Source organism: Crotalus tigris, unplaced genomic scaffold, assembly GCF_016545835.1.
Source record: "Crotalus tigris isolate CLP2741 ecotype Arizona unplaced genomic scaffold, ASM1654583v1 scf7180000024358.1859470, whole genome shotgun sequence".
In the NCBI taxonomy this organism is placed as follows: domain Eukaryota; kingdom Metazoa; phylum Chordata; class Lepidosauria; order Squamata; family Viperidae; genus Crotalus; species Crotalus tigris.
The window spans coordinates 796925-813274 of record NW_024100527.1 but is presented as its reverse complement, the minus strand read 5'-3'; the positions used below and the strand labels follow the sequence as shown (position 1 = coordinate 813274).

The following is a 16350-nucleotide window of genomic DNA, read 5'->3' as shown; positions in this document are numbered from 1 at the left end:
ATTTTAAAAAGTAGAAGAGTACAAGGATTTCCACTGCTGGCCAGTAGCTAATCACTTATTGGCTAGATCAGCAGAGAAATCAATATTGACCAAGAAGAGTTCATTCTAGTTGGCTGTTTTTTTTTCCAGGTTAAAAACAATATTGTTATAGTCAGCAGGGAAAATATACAATATAGATGCCTGGGGTGTATACACTCATTTTCCTAATCGTTGCAGTTAAAAAGTTATATAGATTTTAACCATGCTTCAGAAACCTGAAAAAAATGTTCATACAAAAATGACAAAGGGATTTAAAAAATAAGATTGTTGTTTACATTAGAGAAAATGCTTTTTTTTCCAAACCACCCTCAATTTTCAGAGTTACTCCTTGTTTTCAGCCAAGAAAAATAATGAGGGTTTTAGGCATTTCCAATTATAATGGCCTAGATTTTTTCCTTTGTTATAGCATTTATTATACTTTTTTTCATCAAATTGCTTAGTTTGCAAAGAAAACAAATAGCTTAGGTTCTAAAGAAAACAGAATAGAATATTTCAAAAGATAGCTGATTTTTTTCAATAAGTAATCAAGGAATCATTGTTTATTGTTCAAAATTAGCCATCCATATTTAGTAAGAAACAGATTTTGTTCTTACCTCTATGTTGCACAGACATTCTTCTAATTTGGACACTACTTCAGAAAACTCGGGTCTTCCCTACAAATGCAGCAAGGCAATAACAATATGAATGTTGTGACAATGCCTTTCACATTTTGCAAGCAGATATGGAGAAAAGCAAGGTTTTACATCTGGGCAGGAAAAACCAAAGGTACAAGTGCAGATTAGGAGAAATCTGGCTCAAAAACAGTAACCGTGAGAGGGATCTTGGAGTCCTAGTGGATAATCACTTAAAAAGAGTCAGCAGTGTGCAGCCGCCGCCAAAAAGGTTAATACAATTCTTGGTTGTATAAACAGAGGAATAGAATCAAAATCATGTGAAGTATTAGTACCACTTTATAAAGCCTTAGTAAGACCTCACCTAGAATACTGCATCCAGTTTTGGCCACCACATTACAAAAAAGATGTTGAGACTTTGGAAAAAGTACAGAGAAAAGCACCTAAGATGATTAAAGTCCTGGAGACTAAAACATATGAAGAACAACAGTTGCAAGATTTGGGTTTGGCTAGTCTAGAGAAAAGAAGGACTATGGTGACATGATAGCAGTATTCCAATAATTGAGAGGTCGCCACAAAGAGGAGGGGGTCAGCTTATTTACCAAAGCACCTGTAGGCAGAAGAAACAATGGATGGAAACTAATCAAGGAGAGTAGCACCCTGGAATTAAGGAGAATTTTCCTAATAGCCAGAACAATTAATCAGTGGAACAGCTTGCCTTTAGATATTGTGGATACTTCATTACTGGAGATTTTTAAGAAGAAACTGAATAGGCACTTGTCTGAAATGGTATAGGGTCTCCTGCTTGAGCAGGGGGCTGGATTGGAAGACCTCCAAGTTCTCTTCCAGCTCCATTCTGATTCTGATTATAATTTGGAGACTACTTGTTGGGATTATCTATAAAGAAAGATTGAAGTGTTGTGTTTGAAGAGTCAACAATTACTTTTGAGATAGGGATAGGAAAAAGGGTTAAAAATTATGTATTGTATGAAAAAAGCATGGAGAAATTGTGTTCCTGCTTTTATAATACTAACATTGGGAATTGTCTAATAAAATGGACTGGTATTAGATTCAGTGAAGACAAAATAAAACAGTTCTATATATTTTAGCATGTGGATTTCATAAACATAACATATGATGATGATTGTTGGCTTAACTGATTTTAAAACAAAACAGACAAGTACCATTTGGCAAAATAGATAGAGAAGTTTTCAGTATGCGACATTGTAGAAGTCCTACAGTAGCTATAGGTTTTGCCTTCATCCTAAACTAGTCTCAGTTTTTAAGAAGCAGCTATATTTAAGAAAAAGAAGTTGGACTAAATAAACCCATGGGCTTATCAAACAGTTTTTTTCCTTATGTTCTTAGCTATTTGCTCAGTTTCAAAGGTCTGGTTTGAATCTGTGCATAATATTCCTCCTTTATGAATAAATAGGATTTTTTCCTTGTTTAAATTATTTTTCTGTCTAAAATTTGATAGCACCCTAATGAATGTTAAAACCACCTAGAATCACTTAGACATGATAAGCGGCATAGAAATTTATTAAATAAAAATAATTTAAATAAAATATGCTTTATTAAATGCTTTTTTCAGCTCCTGAAGCTTTCTTTCAATAAAGTAAAAAAAAGGATACTATACTTTAGCTATCGTATTGCTTTTCTTAATGCCAAATAGATGCATATCCAACAATAAGAGAAAGAATGCTTCACATATTCATAGTTCAAAGCTCACATAAATGGAAATCTGATAGATTCATGTCTAGAATTTGACTCCGTTTTCTATTGTTCAGTCTGGTTGTCATTTAAAATATTCCAAATGGAAACATATAGTCATGGTTACACTGCTGAACTGACTAACATCTACTTTTTTAAAGGGACTTTTTAAAAAATGTTGTGATTAATTTTCTTCATAGTAGAGCTGCATCGATATAATGATCAGAATAATGAAGATGTCAGCACCACAATATTTTTATATGATCTTTCTGTTTCCCTTCTAGGTGCCCTGCTCATTCTACTTGCTATGCTGATTCATTTAATAGCGCCGTGCCCCTCTTCATGCATGGTATGCTCTGAAGAAGTTACTCTATGCCAAGGGTTAACATATATACTAGGTAACCAAGTCAGACACTTTAAAGAGAACTCATATTTATTCTGTACTGTAAGTTCACCCAGCCCAGCTGTAATTGTATTGACTGCTTCTTATGCCTGCTGCTGAGAGGTAAATTTTCAGAGAGCTAGCCTTTCACATTTTGACTGAAGAGTGATAGCATTGTTTCATTTCTCTTTGCCTTGGGGCCTTATCCAAACTATTCCAAGCCCTTCAGAGGTAATTGAAAACCTTTGTTACCGAGAACAGTCATTTCGCTCAGCCAAACGCTTTAAGAAAAACAAAATAGATCATTTTAATAAGTTTTGTCCACATTTTGTGCAAAGTTCAAGCTGTCCGCTGGCTGAATGAGCTATCAATTGCCTTATAACCCCGCCAAGGAATCTTTCAGCATTAGCAAGATTAAGTGATGTAGCACTGATACAGATTAGCATCATAAAGTGCATTATAATTCTGAAAGAATGTCTTTCTCCTCTCCTCCCACCTCTTGATGCTAAATGATCTGTAGAAATGCTAACAAGATACAGTGGCTGTGTTCATTACTATTGTTTGCCTAAGTCAACAATTTAATCAGACACCTGATTAGCAAATTTAAAGTAGGGTTTAGTTTGCTACTGATTCTTAGGGGAAAAAAATAGCAGTAAAAATGTCACTTAATAACGGCTAAAGTAGTAGTTAATTAATAATGCCTGTCTCTTATTGCTTGCCATTATGTATTTATTTTTATGGTTTAGATTTCTCCTTCTCTCCCCACAAAGCATTCAGGGAGATCATAGAGCTTTCTTTTTGCCTATAATGTTAAATATAAACTTAGTAATACCAATGAAGGAGAATATTTGTACCATGTTTCCCCAAAAATAAGACCCAGTCTTTTTTTTTTTTTTGGCCTCCAAAAGAGGCACCAGGTCTTATTTTTTGGGGGGTGTCTTTTCCATTCACCTTGCGGCAGCAGCGCTGACAGCCCCACCCAGCCAGCCCACTTCTTTTGTGGCTGAAGGAGCAGCTTCATTCTGCAGCTGAGAATGGAGCCCCGGCCTGCATTTTGCAGTCAGAGGTCTTTCTGGAAGGCCTCTGCAACCGAGAACCATGCTATGGATTGAATCTATAGCTCGGTTCTCAGATGCAGAGGCCTTCCGGAAAGGCCTCTGACTGCGAAATGGCAGGCTGGGGGATGCAGAAGAAGTGGGCCAGCGGGGAGAGGCAGGTGTTGATTCATGGGAGGCCTGGTAAGTAGGTGCATGGCGCATGGGACAGCTCCACCTTCCCACCCCTACCCCAGCTTAATTTTTAGGCATGCGCCTCACCCCCAAACTAGGGCTTATTTTTGGGGTAGGGCGTATATTAGGCCAACCCCCCCAAAACCAAGCTAGGGCTTATTTTTGGGGTAGATCTTACTTTTGGGAAAACAGCTCAGGGTTGAAATGAGGGGTCCTTGGTGCTCTCTCAGATTGCTTGTTTTCTTGCAGACATTTCATTACCCTAACTAGACAACATCATCAGTGCCAGTACTAAGTGCTGTTTGCTGTCAGTTTATATTCTGGTGTTCTGCCTGTCTGGGTGGGTGGGGGCTGTCTTAGGGATTCTTTGGTTGGGCTGTTTACTAATGACTCTTTGGCAGTTTTTTGATTGGGGTATTGCTTACTTGAAGTTAACTTTGAAAGTGGACTAGTTAATCTATGCTGATCTGAGTGCTGATTACTGATTAAACTTAGTAATAGCCAGAATTCTGAAATGCTCTATTTGGTCTCTCCTTTTCATTATAAAGTTGCCAATGAAATCCCAACAAGCAATTCATGGCAAAGGGACAAAACAGAAACATTCCATTAGATTTACTCCTCAGCATCCTGACTTTTGCTTTTATTTTGATCAGCTGTTTTCCCTAGGGTTTGCTGTTACCATATATCCATATTGTCTTAGTTTTTCTGTTCACAGGTCTATTCCTGTGTGTGTTTTGGAGCTCCCACTTCATTCAGAAAGATCAGGTATTTGACCCAAGATCCAATTATTGAAATAGCACTGTAAAGTGATCTTAAAGAAAAATATTGAAAAGATAGCACTGCATCTTTGTATGCAAAAGTGCTTCTCAATAAATTTGTGTGCAAGAAAAAAAAGATAGATTATAAATTAAGCATGTCAGATGTGGGCTGCAAAAATCTGGATGACCACTAGATTGCAGCAAGCATACACAGAAGATTAATTCTTTGTTGCACTACTAACAGTTTAAATAACCACCTCATAAAATATGCCATAGAAAATATAAGCAAGATCCTGGACATGGCAATAATAGGATCCGCATATCATTAGATCATCATCATCATCATCATGATCATCAACAACAACAGCATCTTTGAGATTAGGTTCTTTCCTAAGAAGAGGAAAATTGATCATCGGCCATGTAAAGATTAGCTTTTAGGAAAAATGTCCTCTTTTCAAATGAAAATGAAATGGCAAAGCTTTCAGGATAAACAGGGAAAAGAGGAGATCCTGTCCTAGAAACATCAAAATAAAATCATAACTGAGGACAGGAGAAGTGCTGTTTATGTTCTGTAGATTGGAACAATGAGGATGTTATGACAAATCTCCAACAGCAAAACTGAATTCATTGTAGAAAGGGAATTGATGCAGAAAGTCAAATACTGAAGTTTTTGTGTATGGGATCTATCAGAATCAAATGTTGTCCAGAAGGAATCTAAGTTGTCTGTAACACTTACATAATTAATTCAAGGTATATATAGCATTCAGGTCATGTTGACATCTGAGAGCCAGAAAGATGAAGGAATCGGGCATATCGATTATAAAAACATTCTGTGTTAATGGGCACAGATGAACAATCCTTATAAATGATTCAATAAGCCAAGGCAACATTGCTGGACAGGTATAATTTACATTCTTTAGGTCCTCCATGCAGAGCGCATAGGTGTACAATTTGTACAAAATATATTCAATATGTGTCCTTTAAGATGGAATCCATTAAAAAGGATCATTTCACTAGAAAAGCACTAAGAGAAAAAATATGCAGGTTTCCAAGCCAGTCTGTGAATTGATCAGAATAACTGAAGTCTTGTACAACAAACCTCTTTTATTAAAAATCTCTTATACAACTGATTTGTTTTATATCTAATATATGATGACAAATCTTTAATATTAGGGCCACAAAGAGTTCTTGTGTCTGTAAGGATTTACCTGCTATATAAGATCACGTTTTCTACTTGAGTCATTCTATACATTTGTAGAATTAGCATGGCAGTAATCAATGGTCTAGGGGGCCATTGGCATATTAATTTCTTGAAATAGAAACAAATCTCCTTTAAGCATGTTGAGCATTCAAGGAACACTTATAGGAGACAAGGCCTTACCCATGGTCACCATTGTGTTTGCTTTAGTCTTAATGAAAAGCTAATTTGGCTGTGAAGATGGAAGGACCCAATGATTTTAAGCACTAATCAAAATCAATACAAATTAAATTTCTACTTTCTAAGATGAATTCCCTGACTTTGAAAGTTGTACGTGGAAGAATTGATACCAATTTAATTAAACCACACTGTAATTGAAAGCTGTGTGAAAGTCACTGGTTTCCAGGGAATGATGTAAAATTTTCTGTACCTGCTCTTAACACTTGTGAGTTCTCATTCAAGATTGTGCTTGAAAGGCAATTCAAAGCAACGGTAAAAGTATTCTATATCATCTTGATTGGTCATGCCAAGAAGCATGCAAAATTGTTATTGCTTTTTTTCCCCCTGCAGGATTGCTACATAAAATCAAAGATTGCTAGAAAACTTTCTGAGTATGGATGGAAATAACTTCTAGACTATACTTGATAGCTAAATAGTACAGCCAATTTGTTCTAATGGTTAAAGCACCCGGCTAGAAACTGGAAGACCATGAATTCTAGTCCCATCAAAGGCACAAAAACCAGCTGAGTGACCTTGGGCCAGTCTCCCTCTCTCTCTCTCTCTCTCTCTCTCTCTCTCTCTCTCTCTCTCTCTCCCTCCCTCCCTCCCTCTCTCTCTCTCTGCCCTAAGAAGCCGACAATGGCAAACCATCACAAAAAACATTGTCAAGAAAACTATAGGCACATGTCTAGGCTATTACCGGAGTCAACATTAACATGAATTGACACCCCAACTGCCCCCAACAATTGTGTGCACCTTTCACAGCAGAACATGTGTATGTCTGGAAAAGTGAACAGCATCTTTTACAACTGTGCAGAACAAAATATTAGATATAGAAATATGGTTCAAGATTAAGAACAATTGCAAGATGGAGAATGCTGTTCAGATCACAGAGCAAGGCTAGATCAGAATGAAAGGTGAGACATTAAATAGAATAGATACAATAAAATATGAAACAGATAATATGAAAGGAAGACATGGCAAAAAGGAGAAGAATATGCTGTAAGAGGAGTGATTCATTCCACTTAAAAAAACCCACCAACATTATAACAAATAGATGTATATGCACAAAATGTAAACAGACTCTACTCTCCCAACCCTGCCAACTTAGTTTTTTTATCCCATCTTTAATAACACACACACACACACACACACACACACACTAATATCCCATCTTTAATACAGGATTTTAATATCCCATCTTTAACTCAGGACTTTTGGCTTCTTGTTAGAATTGTTTCATTTCACCAGCATGCAATCTCCTTGGAGGCTTTGCTCTTGCATGTCCTTTTACTACTTCCAAGTTCTGTTCCACAAGTTGTTGGATGGGTAGGTGTATTATACTTGGCTGCAAAAGAATTCAGATAACCACTAGATCAGGGGTGTCAAACTGCCTGCCCATGGGCTGGATGCGCCGTGAGGAAACTGCACCCACCCCATTGCCAGCAATGGGGAAAAAGTTGTGATACGTTGCGCAATGTCATGTGATATTGCGAGTTTGACATGTATGCACTAGATCAAGAGGGTGGTGAGCTACAGAGGGCCTTGGATGAAATGGATTATCTGGACCATTTTTTAATCAGGATTCAGGCCAGACTATAGTACTGAGACAGTATTAGTCACATTTGTGGATAATTTTGGAGGGCTTGTTTAAATGAACAACCAGCTGCATTGCGTAGCTTGGTTTCTTATGTAGTCTAATTGCTTATACAATGCTTTTGTCACAAATAATAGTTAACTAGTAATAGCTCATCATCATCACCATCATTTCAGCCATTGTCTATCAACTGCAGGATGAAGGCCTCTTCTGCATATTTCCAACTAATACAGTAATAACTAATAGCTGTTAGTTAATTAATCTTTTGTCTAAAGGCTTTGCTTCAAACTTTGGGGCTGGACTGTATATTATATTAGGTAACACCATTCATCTAACAAATACTGTAATCAAGTCTAGCAGCCTAATTCATCAACATGCTGGAATTCAAGGCCTTGCATCAGCAATCAATCAAATTATTTTCATTTTCAGGTGGGCCATGTATTCTGCTAATACTTTTATAGTATTAAAGAATTCTGTTTCTTTAAAGCCTGTAATACTTGGATTGTGGAAAAAGAGGATCACCTTATCTGTTCTAAGAAACAATTGGCAGATCTAAGAGAGACTTAGTTTTACTCCAAGTTTCCTTCATGCTTCTGTAGATTTTAGAGTCCAAACTTGGTTATATGATAAAGGGACATCACAAAAAACAGTGCTGTTAACTCACTGTAAAAACCACTGTTCGGCTTGCTAAAATGGTTACTCATTCAACAGTAGCACTCTAGTCATCCATCCATCATGCTTGCGCTTGTGTGATACGCAGGCTAAAACTCGGCTAAATCTATCCTCCAGAGGACATGATTGAAAGCAATACACATCCCAGCAAGTAACCATTCTCTAATGCATTAATGAGAAACCCAGGGGAAATCCTTCAAGGCATCAATAAGCAAACAGCATGCCTCGCCCTCTGTCAAGTTTATTACTTTTTACCTGAGATAAATAAAATCCACATTGTAAAGGGGAAAACAGCACATGGCCTCCCAGCACAGATAAACATTAGCAGCAGTGAATTGGTGGGGGAGCTCAAATGCCATTTCTACACAGGAGAGGAGACTTTCTGGGAATACTTGAGAGCTTTAGGTCAGGATCGAGATGGGGGTCATCAAACAGCATGTGGGAAGCTTGTATGGTGCCTGCTTGTCCTCTGCTTGAATGAAAGCACTGATGGCTTCTCACAGCCACAAGAAAAGGGGGATTTTTTTAAAAAATAGTGTGGCCTGTCACCCCCTCCACCAAATGATGGTAATAAACAATGAATTAAATTGCGATGCCTGGTGGAACAGATGTTTTCTGTTTTCTGAACAAATAGGTCAAGTCAGAACGCAGTGAAAGAAATTATGAATACATGGCTAAAGAATGAATGTTGCATGAAGGCTTTGATGAATCTAAGGCAGGGTCTGAACAACTAGGAAGCCGAACGAGGACTGGTGGTGGCTCAATCCTGAAAGGAAAGGAGATTGATTGTGTTATTCAGCCAAGAGAGGTCAAATGAAGAGTTGCCATTGGTATAGAAGAGTGAGGCCTCATGATTAAGAAATTGGTCTACTCTAGCCATCATATTTGTCTGCCCTGGATGTATTATGGTAATGTTGAGGGCTATTTTATTACAACATTTTCCCACAGGTATGGAAATATATCTTCCTGCATGAAGGCGTTATTATCTCAGAAGACTTTGATAGCTATGCTCTTTTGGGGCCTGCCATTTATTTATGGAAAAGTCTAGAACTGTGTAATCAACTCATGAAGGCAACAAAGGCCTTAGCCAAATTTGCTCCACAGCCAAACTGAAAGATCATAAGACATTCTAGATGTTATGTCCATAATACCTTTCTGTTTGTAATAGGTTGTATAAACCAAAGATACAAGAAAGAATAAAAGTCATCACTCTCCCCTTTCTATAAAATACTGTAAGGTCAATTATAATCCCACCTTAAGGGGAAATGGGGATCTCATAATGGACATCCATCCAGAATATGTTCTCAAATGCTCTGCCAGTAATGTTAGATGCACAGCAAAATCTTTAACAAGAAATAAGCCTGTACAATATCCTGATTTTAGACATCTGTCTCAATAACTGGATAGTGGAAACGTTATTTATGAAAACAAATCCCACTTTTCTAACATCTACACATCAGAACTCTCATTCCTGATGTAAATATTTTTTGGTATAAAGCTGTAAAACTGAAAATATATTCTAATTTCAACTAGTTCTATGCCAACACTCCTTAACACAGATTAAAAACACTGCTTTTCTGCAAATAGTTGAAATTCAAATGGCAATTCCAAACATACTGAATATACAATTTTATTATTTAGCAAGGCTCTTATTTTGTGACCAAAGCGCCTCTTTAATGTTACCGCACCAGTATTGTTCATTTCAGTAAGGTCCTTTCAAATATTCACTGAAACCTATTGTTCCTTCTTGTTGATTTGGGTACATTATAAATAATCTTTCATTCATCATTTGAACAGCTTCCATAGTTGTCTCAATGTCAGTTTTTCTACCCAGGAGTTGAGGAAAACTATAAATTTCCTTGCATTTTCCCTTTTTAAAATAATGTGAAAAGGGGCTGTAAAATTGTTATTTGATTTGAAAAATTGATTATTTATGTAATCTATTTTAATGTGTTTTATTGGCCTCCATAAACTGTTCAGATTACATAGCAAATACATATTTTGGGCTTGATTTTACTAATCCTTTAATTCTGAGTATTTTTTACATTTTTATATTGCATTTCCAAAAAGATACAAGGCCTAGAAATACCATGTTCTAAAACACACAGCCTTTTTATAATTATGGCATACTAGCATATTGAATGTTGATAGGAATTTATTTGACCATTTTGCTCATTTGTATATGGTAAAGTAGGTATTTACTCGTAAGTTATTCCAAACGTAACTTAAATCTCAAATTCCATATTTTTTTACTTCTCAGTTTTCCTCAACTTCCTTTAACTTGCAAGAAATGACTAGTATTAAAGCAGAGGATGTGAATTACAAATGTGTAGATGTATAGAAATATAATTATGCTTCTCTTCTTTTTTTCGTAGCTGCTCCTGTATCTACCCAAGCTTTGATTATTACTGATGGAAGTATCACTTCAGTAGAAGGATTTAACCTCTCCTTTCTACTTAACACAACTTTTCTAAGCCTCAGTACTAATGGGATTAAAGCAATTAATGATGATGCCTTCCTTGGACTTAGAACACTGGAGACTTTATTGCTGGACCAGAATGGAATATCAAGCTTTTCTATCACATACAGCACATTTCATGAACTTCAGAAGCTTCAGGTGCTGGTGCTAAGCAACAACGTTTTAAGTACCATTCAAGGCACCTGGTTCAAGAACACGAAGGCTCTTATTAGACTTCATTTAAATGGAAATCAGCTTACCAGCATCAATGCTGACAGCTTTGAGATGGCAAATCTTGGCAACCTCAGAATCCTGGATTTATCAAGCAATTTCATTAATTCTATCTCAAAGAGAGCCTTCCATGGCCTGCCTCAACTGACAGAAATAGACCTTTCTAGAAACAGGCTAGCTCTTATCCCTGACACATTTTCTCCACTGGGTCAATTAAAACTTCTTAGCTTGGACCAGAATTGGTGGAACTGCACATGCAAACTTTATGATTTAGCTTCTTTTCTAAGACAATATGTGAATTCATCAAAAATACTCAGAAATCCTGAAAACATGAACTGCACAGCTTCTGAAAACCCATCAGTAACAAATCTGCTTCAGCTCACAAAGATCAACTGCAAGTCTGCACTGAAACAACCATCCAGAATTTTTAAAAAAGGAAGAAAGAAATATGGACGAGACATTGTATTGGTAGCGCTCTTCTCCTTTGTAGGTAATGAATCTCTTAATAAGGTGTTGCTTGCTCAGTCCCTAGTTTATTTTATGTTTATATTGGCATTCCTCACTGTTTTTGAAATTAAAAAAAAATTACAGAGCGAGACATAGAATCTGAGTCACACAGTATGACATAACAATAATCATGACCAATCATCCCTAATCTGATTTTCATCCAGATGTGTTGTGACCACAACTGCCAAGAGCCAAAGCAGCCTTTGCATAATCTTTTTCCATTTAGGGAATTTTGATGAGAGGATTTGCCCATTTTGAAAATGGTGCTTCAAGATTGGAGGGAATAATTAATCTCATAACATGAATTTGCTAGAAAACTAGCTGCCACTTCTAGAGTTCCCTTTTCCCATACAGTGTTCTAAATTATGTTTTTTTTTTTTTTTTGTGGACGTGTAGAGATACTTGTAAAAAAGCACTCTGCTGCAACTGGCTATAATTGTATTGTCCAAGAAAATGTAGGAGGCCCATTTTGGCCCATAGAGAGATAGCTGGTCCTGGAGTCTGCCATTTTGCAACATGTCAGCTTTTGCCTTTGGCTGCAAAGCCAGCCTTGCCATTTTGACTTTTTGGAGACCTTCCCCCTTCCCCTAGGCACTGCTGCTGAGGCAACAAGTTATCTGCAGCCAGTATCAGTTTATTCTGTGTAGATTCTGTCCCATCCAATATTTCTGTGTTCCCTTTGTAAGGAGTATTTATATCCTACTAGTGCAGTTTAATTTAAGAGGTTTCCAAATGTCAACTGAAAAAGCTACATGCAAATTAATTATTGTTAAAGTTTTGTTGGGAGCCCAGTAAATATATGTAAGTGTGTTCACAACAAGTTATTTAATGAAGTCGACACAGTGCATTTGTTCTGCTGCTCTTCTGAGTTACAATTTCTCATTTCATAAGCTGAACAGGAGAGTTCATACTCTGATCTTGTGTTACACTGTTCACGTTACAGTATTCATGTAGTCTACTTGTCTGAACAAGATATTTGCAACTGTTGGCTTCCAACATGCTACAAGAACCGATTCTCATATGCTTATTGAGCAGTGCCCTTTCCTGTATCTGATATAGGATATATTTCATTCTTTTGGAATGGTGGATTAGTTGCTTCTTTGATATGACCCTCAGCACTGCTCAGCTGACAATATAATAATCTCTGTCCTTAAAAAAACTTCTAAAAATATATCTATATTTTGGAACTGAAATGCTTGCCTGAAGCTATATCATTGCCTGAAGCCATACCATCTTAGGCTCTGATCTTATTTCATTTCACAAACTAAGAAATATTAAGCACACATTGTGTGTGGAAGAAAGACAGCCAAGATATAAAAAAAAAAAGCTCTGAGGATGCTGAATGAATTGATAAATGATATTTTTCTCCCTTCTGGAGTCAAATAAAATTGTTAGTTTAGTAGCTCTATTTGAAATAACAAACCATCCATATACATAAAAAAGCTGAAGTTCCACAGACACTTAAATTCATCCTGGGGTTTTCTCTTTTTTTGCTTATATTATTTGCTTCACAATCTTACTTGTACATTATTGGAACCTATACATGAGTTCAAACTAATTGGAATGCTTCAAAAAAGTTGTATAAAATTAGCCATGTAATTTATAGATTTCATTTAATTCTTGAAAAATATTCTATGCAAAATCATTGACATATATAGATGTAAAAATATGAGGGGATTTAATTGGCTTCCTATGCAACTCTCCTCTTTTGCTACAAACAATAATCTCATATTGCAGGATAATCAAATTAGTTATGTTGTTTTATTACAGCTGTATTTCAGTGTCTATTGAGAACATTTTTTCTTATCTTACTGTAAAACCTTGATAAACTTTCCATTTGTTACAGGAGGTGCTGGTCTCACTTGCCTAGCTTTAGCCTTCTTTAACAGGAAATTTCAGCCTGGCAAAGCAAATGGACACCCATCAGAAAATTGCTGTTGCCGAGTCCTAGATGGATCTCAATGTGATCATGAGCCAAGAAATTACCTCACTGAGGGACACTGTAACTGCCACTTAACTTGGGAAAATGAAATAAAAGTTATGTCGAGGTTGGGTGCTGGTGAGGAAATGCCATATTTACCGGAAAATAGTTATCAAGAAACAATAAAGCCAGAGTGTAAGTACACAGGCCTAAAAATCCCATTTGGAAACATTCGAAGTAAGAATGAACCAATGAAAAACAAGCATTTCTTATGCTATAAATGTAAACTGCTTCAGTCTTTCCCTCAAAAAGCTTCCCAGAATATAGAAGTACCTAATAAAACAGAGTTACCTCTCCAAAAATATTTCCGAAGAACTCAACATTCAGAAAACTCTGGGCAATTTGTGGAAGATTCATTAAATGCAAGATTAAAAGATGACACAAATTTCAATCAAGGTAAGTAGTCTTCCAGAGGGAGAAAATGAAACAAAACAAAACAAAACAAAACTCTTTGCTGAATATTGTTCTAGTTGATATCCTAGACATAACATATTGTAACATAGAAATGAAAGTGGAGTCTATGGGTCTTGGATCCAAGAATATTTGAACAAGAGAACAAGAGAAGTTAATCGGAAATGTAATTAACTCCTATGCCAATATAGCCTACATGCAACAGAACAATGATTTTGATGTGTGGGACTAAACACATTGTTAGTAGCTACACAGATATAAAATGAAGTTTACTACAGAGATGTGGAATACAGTAAATACATATAATGTACCAATTCAGCCATTTTCTTTGATTTTGGATCTCTGATAACAATACCACAAAGGTAGTGGTAGTTTGATGAAGAGGGAGGATTCCTGGCATAGAAAGTTTGAGATGAGATCAGAGGAAGAAAGAAAGGCACATTCAGTTGGAGTAATAGCTCTCAATCACATCAATGAAGGTGATGACTGATAATTGAGTTGCTTTGCGATGAAATGGGTGGCAAACAAATTTAATAAAATAAAGAAAGAATGAATGAATGGGAAGGACAAAACCCAATAAATCATTCGCAATAATTGTTATAAAAAGGGAACAAGGAAAAATTGGATATGGTTGGTTGAAGTAAGAAAGAGAGAGGGAGGGGAAATGCTCAAATATATACAAGAGAAGCAAAATATATGGCGGGCAGGAGACTGGAGTGGAGAACAGAGAGTTCAGATGCTTATTTGACTCTGGCCATCATAATATTCAATGAATAACAACAAACAGGGTACATCTTTTTATATCCAGAAGTTACCATATTGTTATCTTACATAACCTATACATCAGAGTTCTCCAACCTTTTCAGCTTTGTGGACAGGTGGGAGGGGGAGAGGGGATGGTTTGGGGAATCCTGCTATACATGTTAATTACTTCTGGTCAAGGTCATTTTTTAAAAAAATTCTAAACATTCACTTCAGATGTTAAAGAACTGTTCCCCCTAATGAATGTGTAAGACAGTACTTTTTGAGATGACTACATTTTGCAGAGGAAGAGAGAAATGAGCCAGTTGTTCCAGAGAATATATTTTTGTGGGGGCGGGCATCATTGGTGAAGGTGTTCCAAACATCTGCTTAACTAGTGTATGAAAACTCCCTCTACGTGTGTTAAGTTTCAACATTTGCTATTTAGCAGGAATCAGAAGTGACAAACAGCAAGGAGGACGTTCAAGGCCTGTCTGTGCTTTGGTACAGGAGAAGCTTGGGGAACATTTAGCAAATGAATTGTGTCAGTCTCTTTCTCAAACTGAGTATGATGACTGCTTCAAGCCTTACAAACAAAGGCATCTAATTACAGCCTTGTCGTCAGCAACAGATACACTAGAAGAGTCCAAGGAACACTGTGTGCAAGCAGCATTAGAACACCATCCATCACAATATGAATTCTTAGCAAAGAGCAGGAACATTTCTCCCCAGCTAGACCACTTCCTTATCTCTAAATACATACACTGTGATAAAAATCAAGATTGCTCAAAAGTAACGGAAGAGAACCATGGCAAAATCCTAAGATTGGAGGCAGAACAGAGTGAAGATAAGGGCACAAGATCAGCTGGCTGCTGTATGAATACTGAAAATATACCATTATCACCAGCAATCAAGAAAACTAAGAAGCCCAAGCAGGTTAGTTTTTACATACCTGAACTCGCAACTGTAAAGAGAGCAAATGTGACAACCAGTGGCTTAAGTGGAAAAAGATTTCCTCAGAACAAACAACGGCATGAGCAGATTCAAGGAAACCAATCTCCTACTTGGGCAAAATTGCTTAGTGATTCAGAAGCAGAAATTAAAGTAAGGCAACCATCTTCTTCTCCTCTTGTGGGTCCTCCTAGGGAAAAAGAGAATGAACCGATTCAAAGGTATAAAATAAACACGAAAAGCCCAAATTCACTAACTGTACAATTAAATTTACATCTTTTCAGGAAAGGGAAAATCCAGCCGAAAGAACTTCTTCATCAAAAAAGCTTGGAGCAACCCTCAACCTCTCAACCTATGAGATTGCTACCTACTTCCCAGATGGAAGAGAAGAAGAAGAAGAAAAGAAAAAAGAGTTCAGAACATTCAGCTCAAGAGAGGTTAGAAAATGGCAAAGATGGTATTTATAATAAAGCAGGAGCGGAGGAAGTGCCTGAAGAAAATGGCAAGGATGGAGAAATAGCCACTTCTGCTTCTTTTCACAATATACCTGCCTTGAATATTGGCAAGGCTTCCTCATCAACCAAGCATTTAAAACCTCCAACTACTTCACCTACATTCTCAGCAAATAGAACTTCAAGAAAGACAGTTCCCA

The 16350-nt window shown here is 36.8% G+C and overlaps 1 protein-coding gene across 5 annotated transcripts in view; it reads right to left on the bottom strand.

Annotated features, from left to right (window-relative positions):
• Positions 1–16350, bottom strand: part of TNNI3K (TNNI3 interacting kinase) — a 186555-nt gene that overhangs the window by 27247 nt on the left and 142958 nt on the right. For all 5 annotated transcript variants that reach the window (XR_005554728.1, XR_005554727.1, XM_039327205.1 and 2 more), the window contains one exon: positions 633–692. Coding sequence is in view for 3 of the 5 variants with exons in the window: in XM_039327205.1 (XP_039183139.1) it covers positions 633–692 (60 nt within the window). In the remaining 2 variants the exon portion in view is untranslated. The remainder of the gene's footprint in view (positions 1–632; positions 693–16350) is intronic.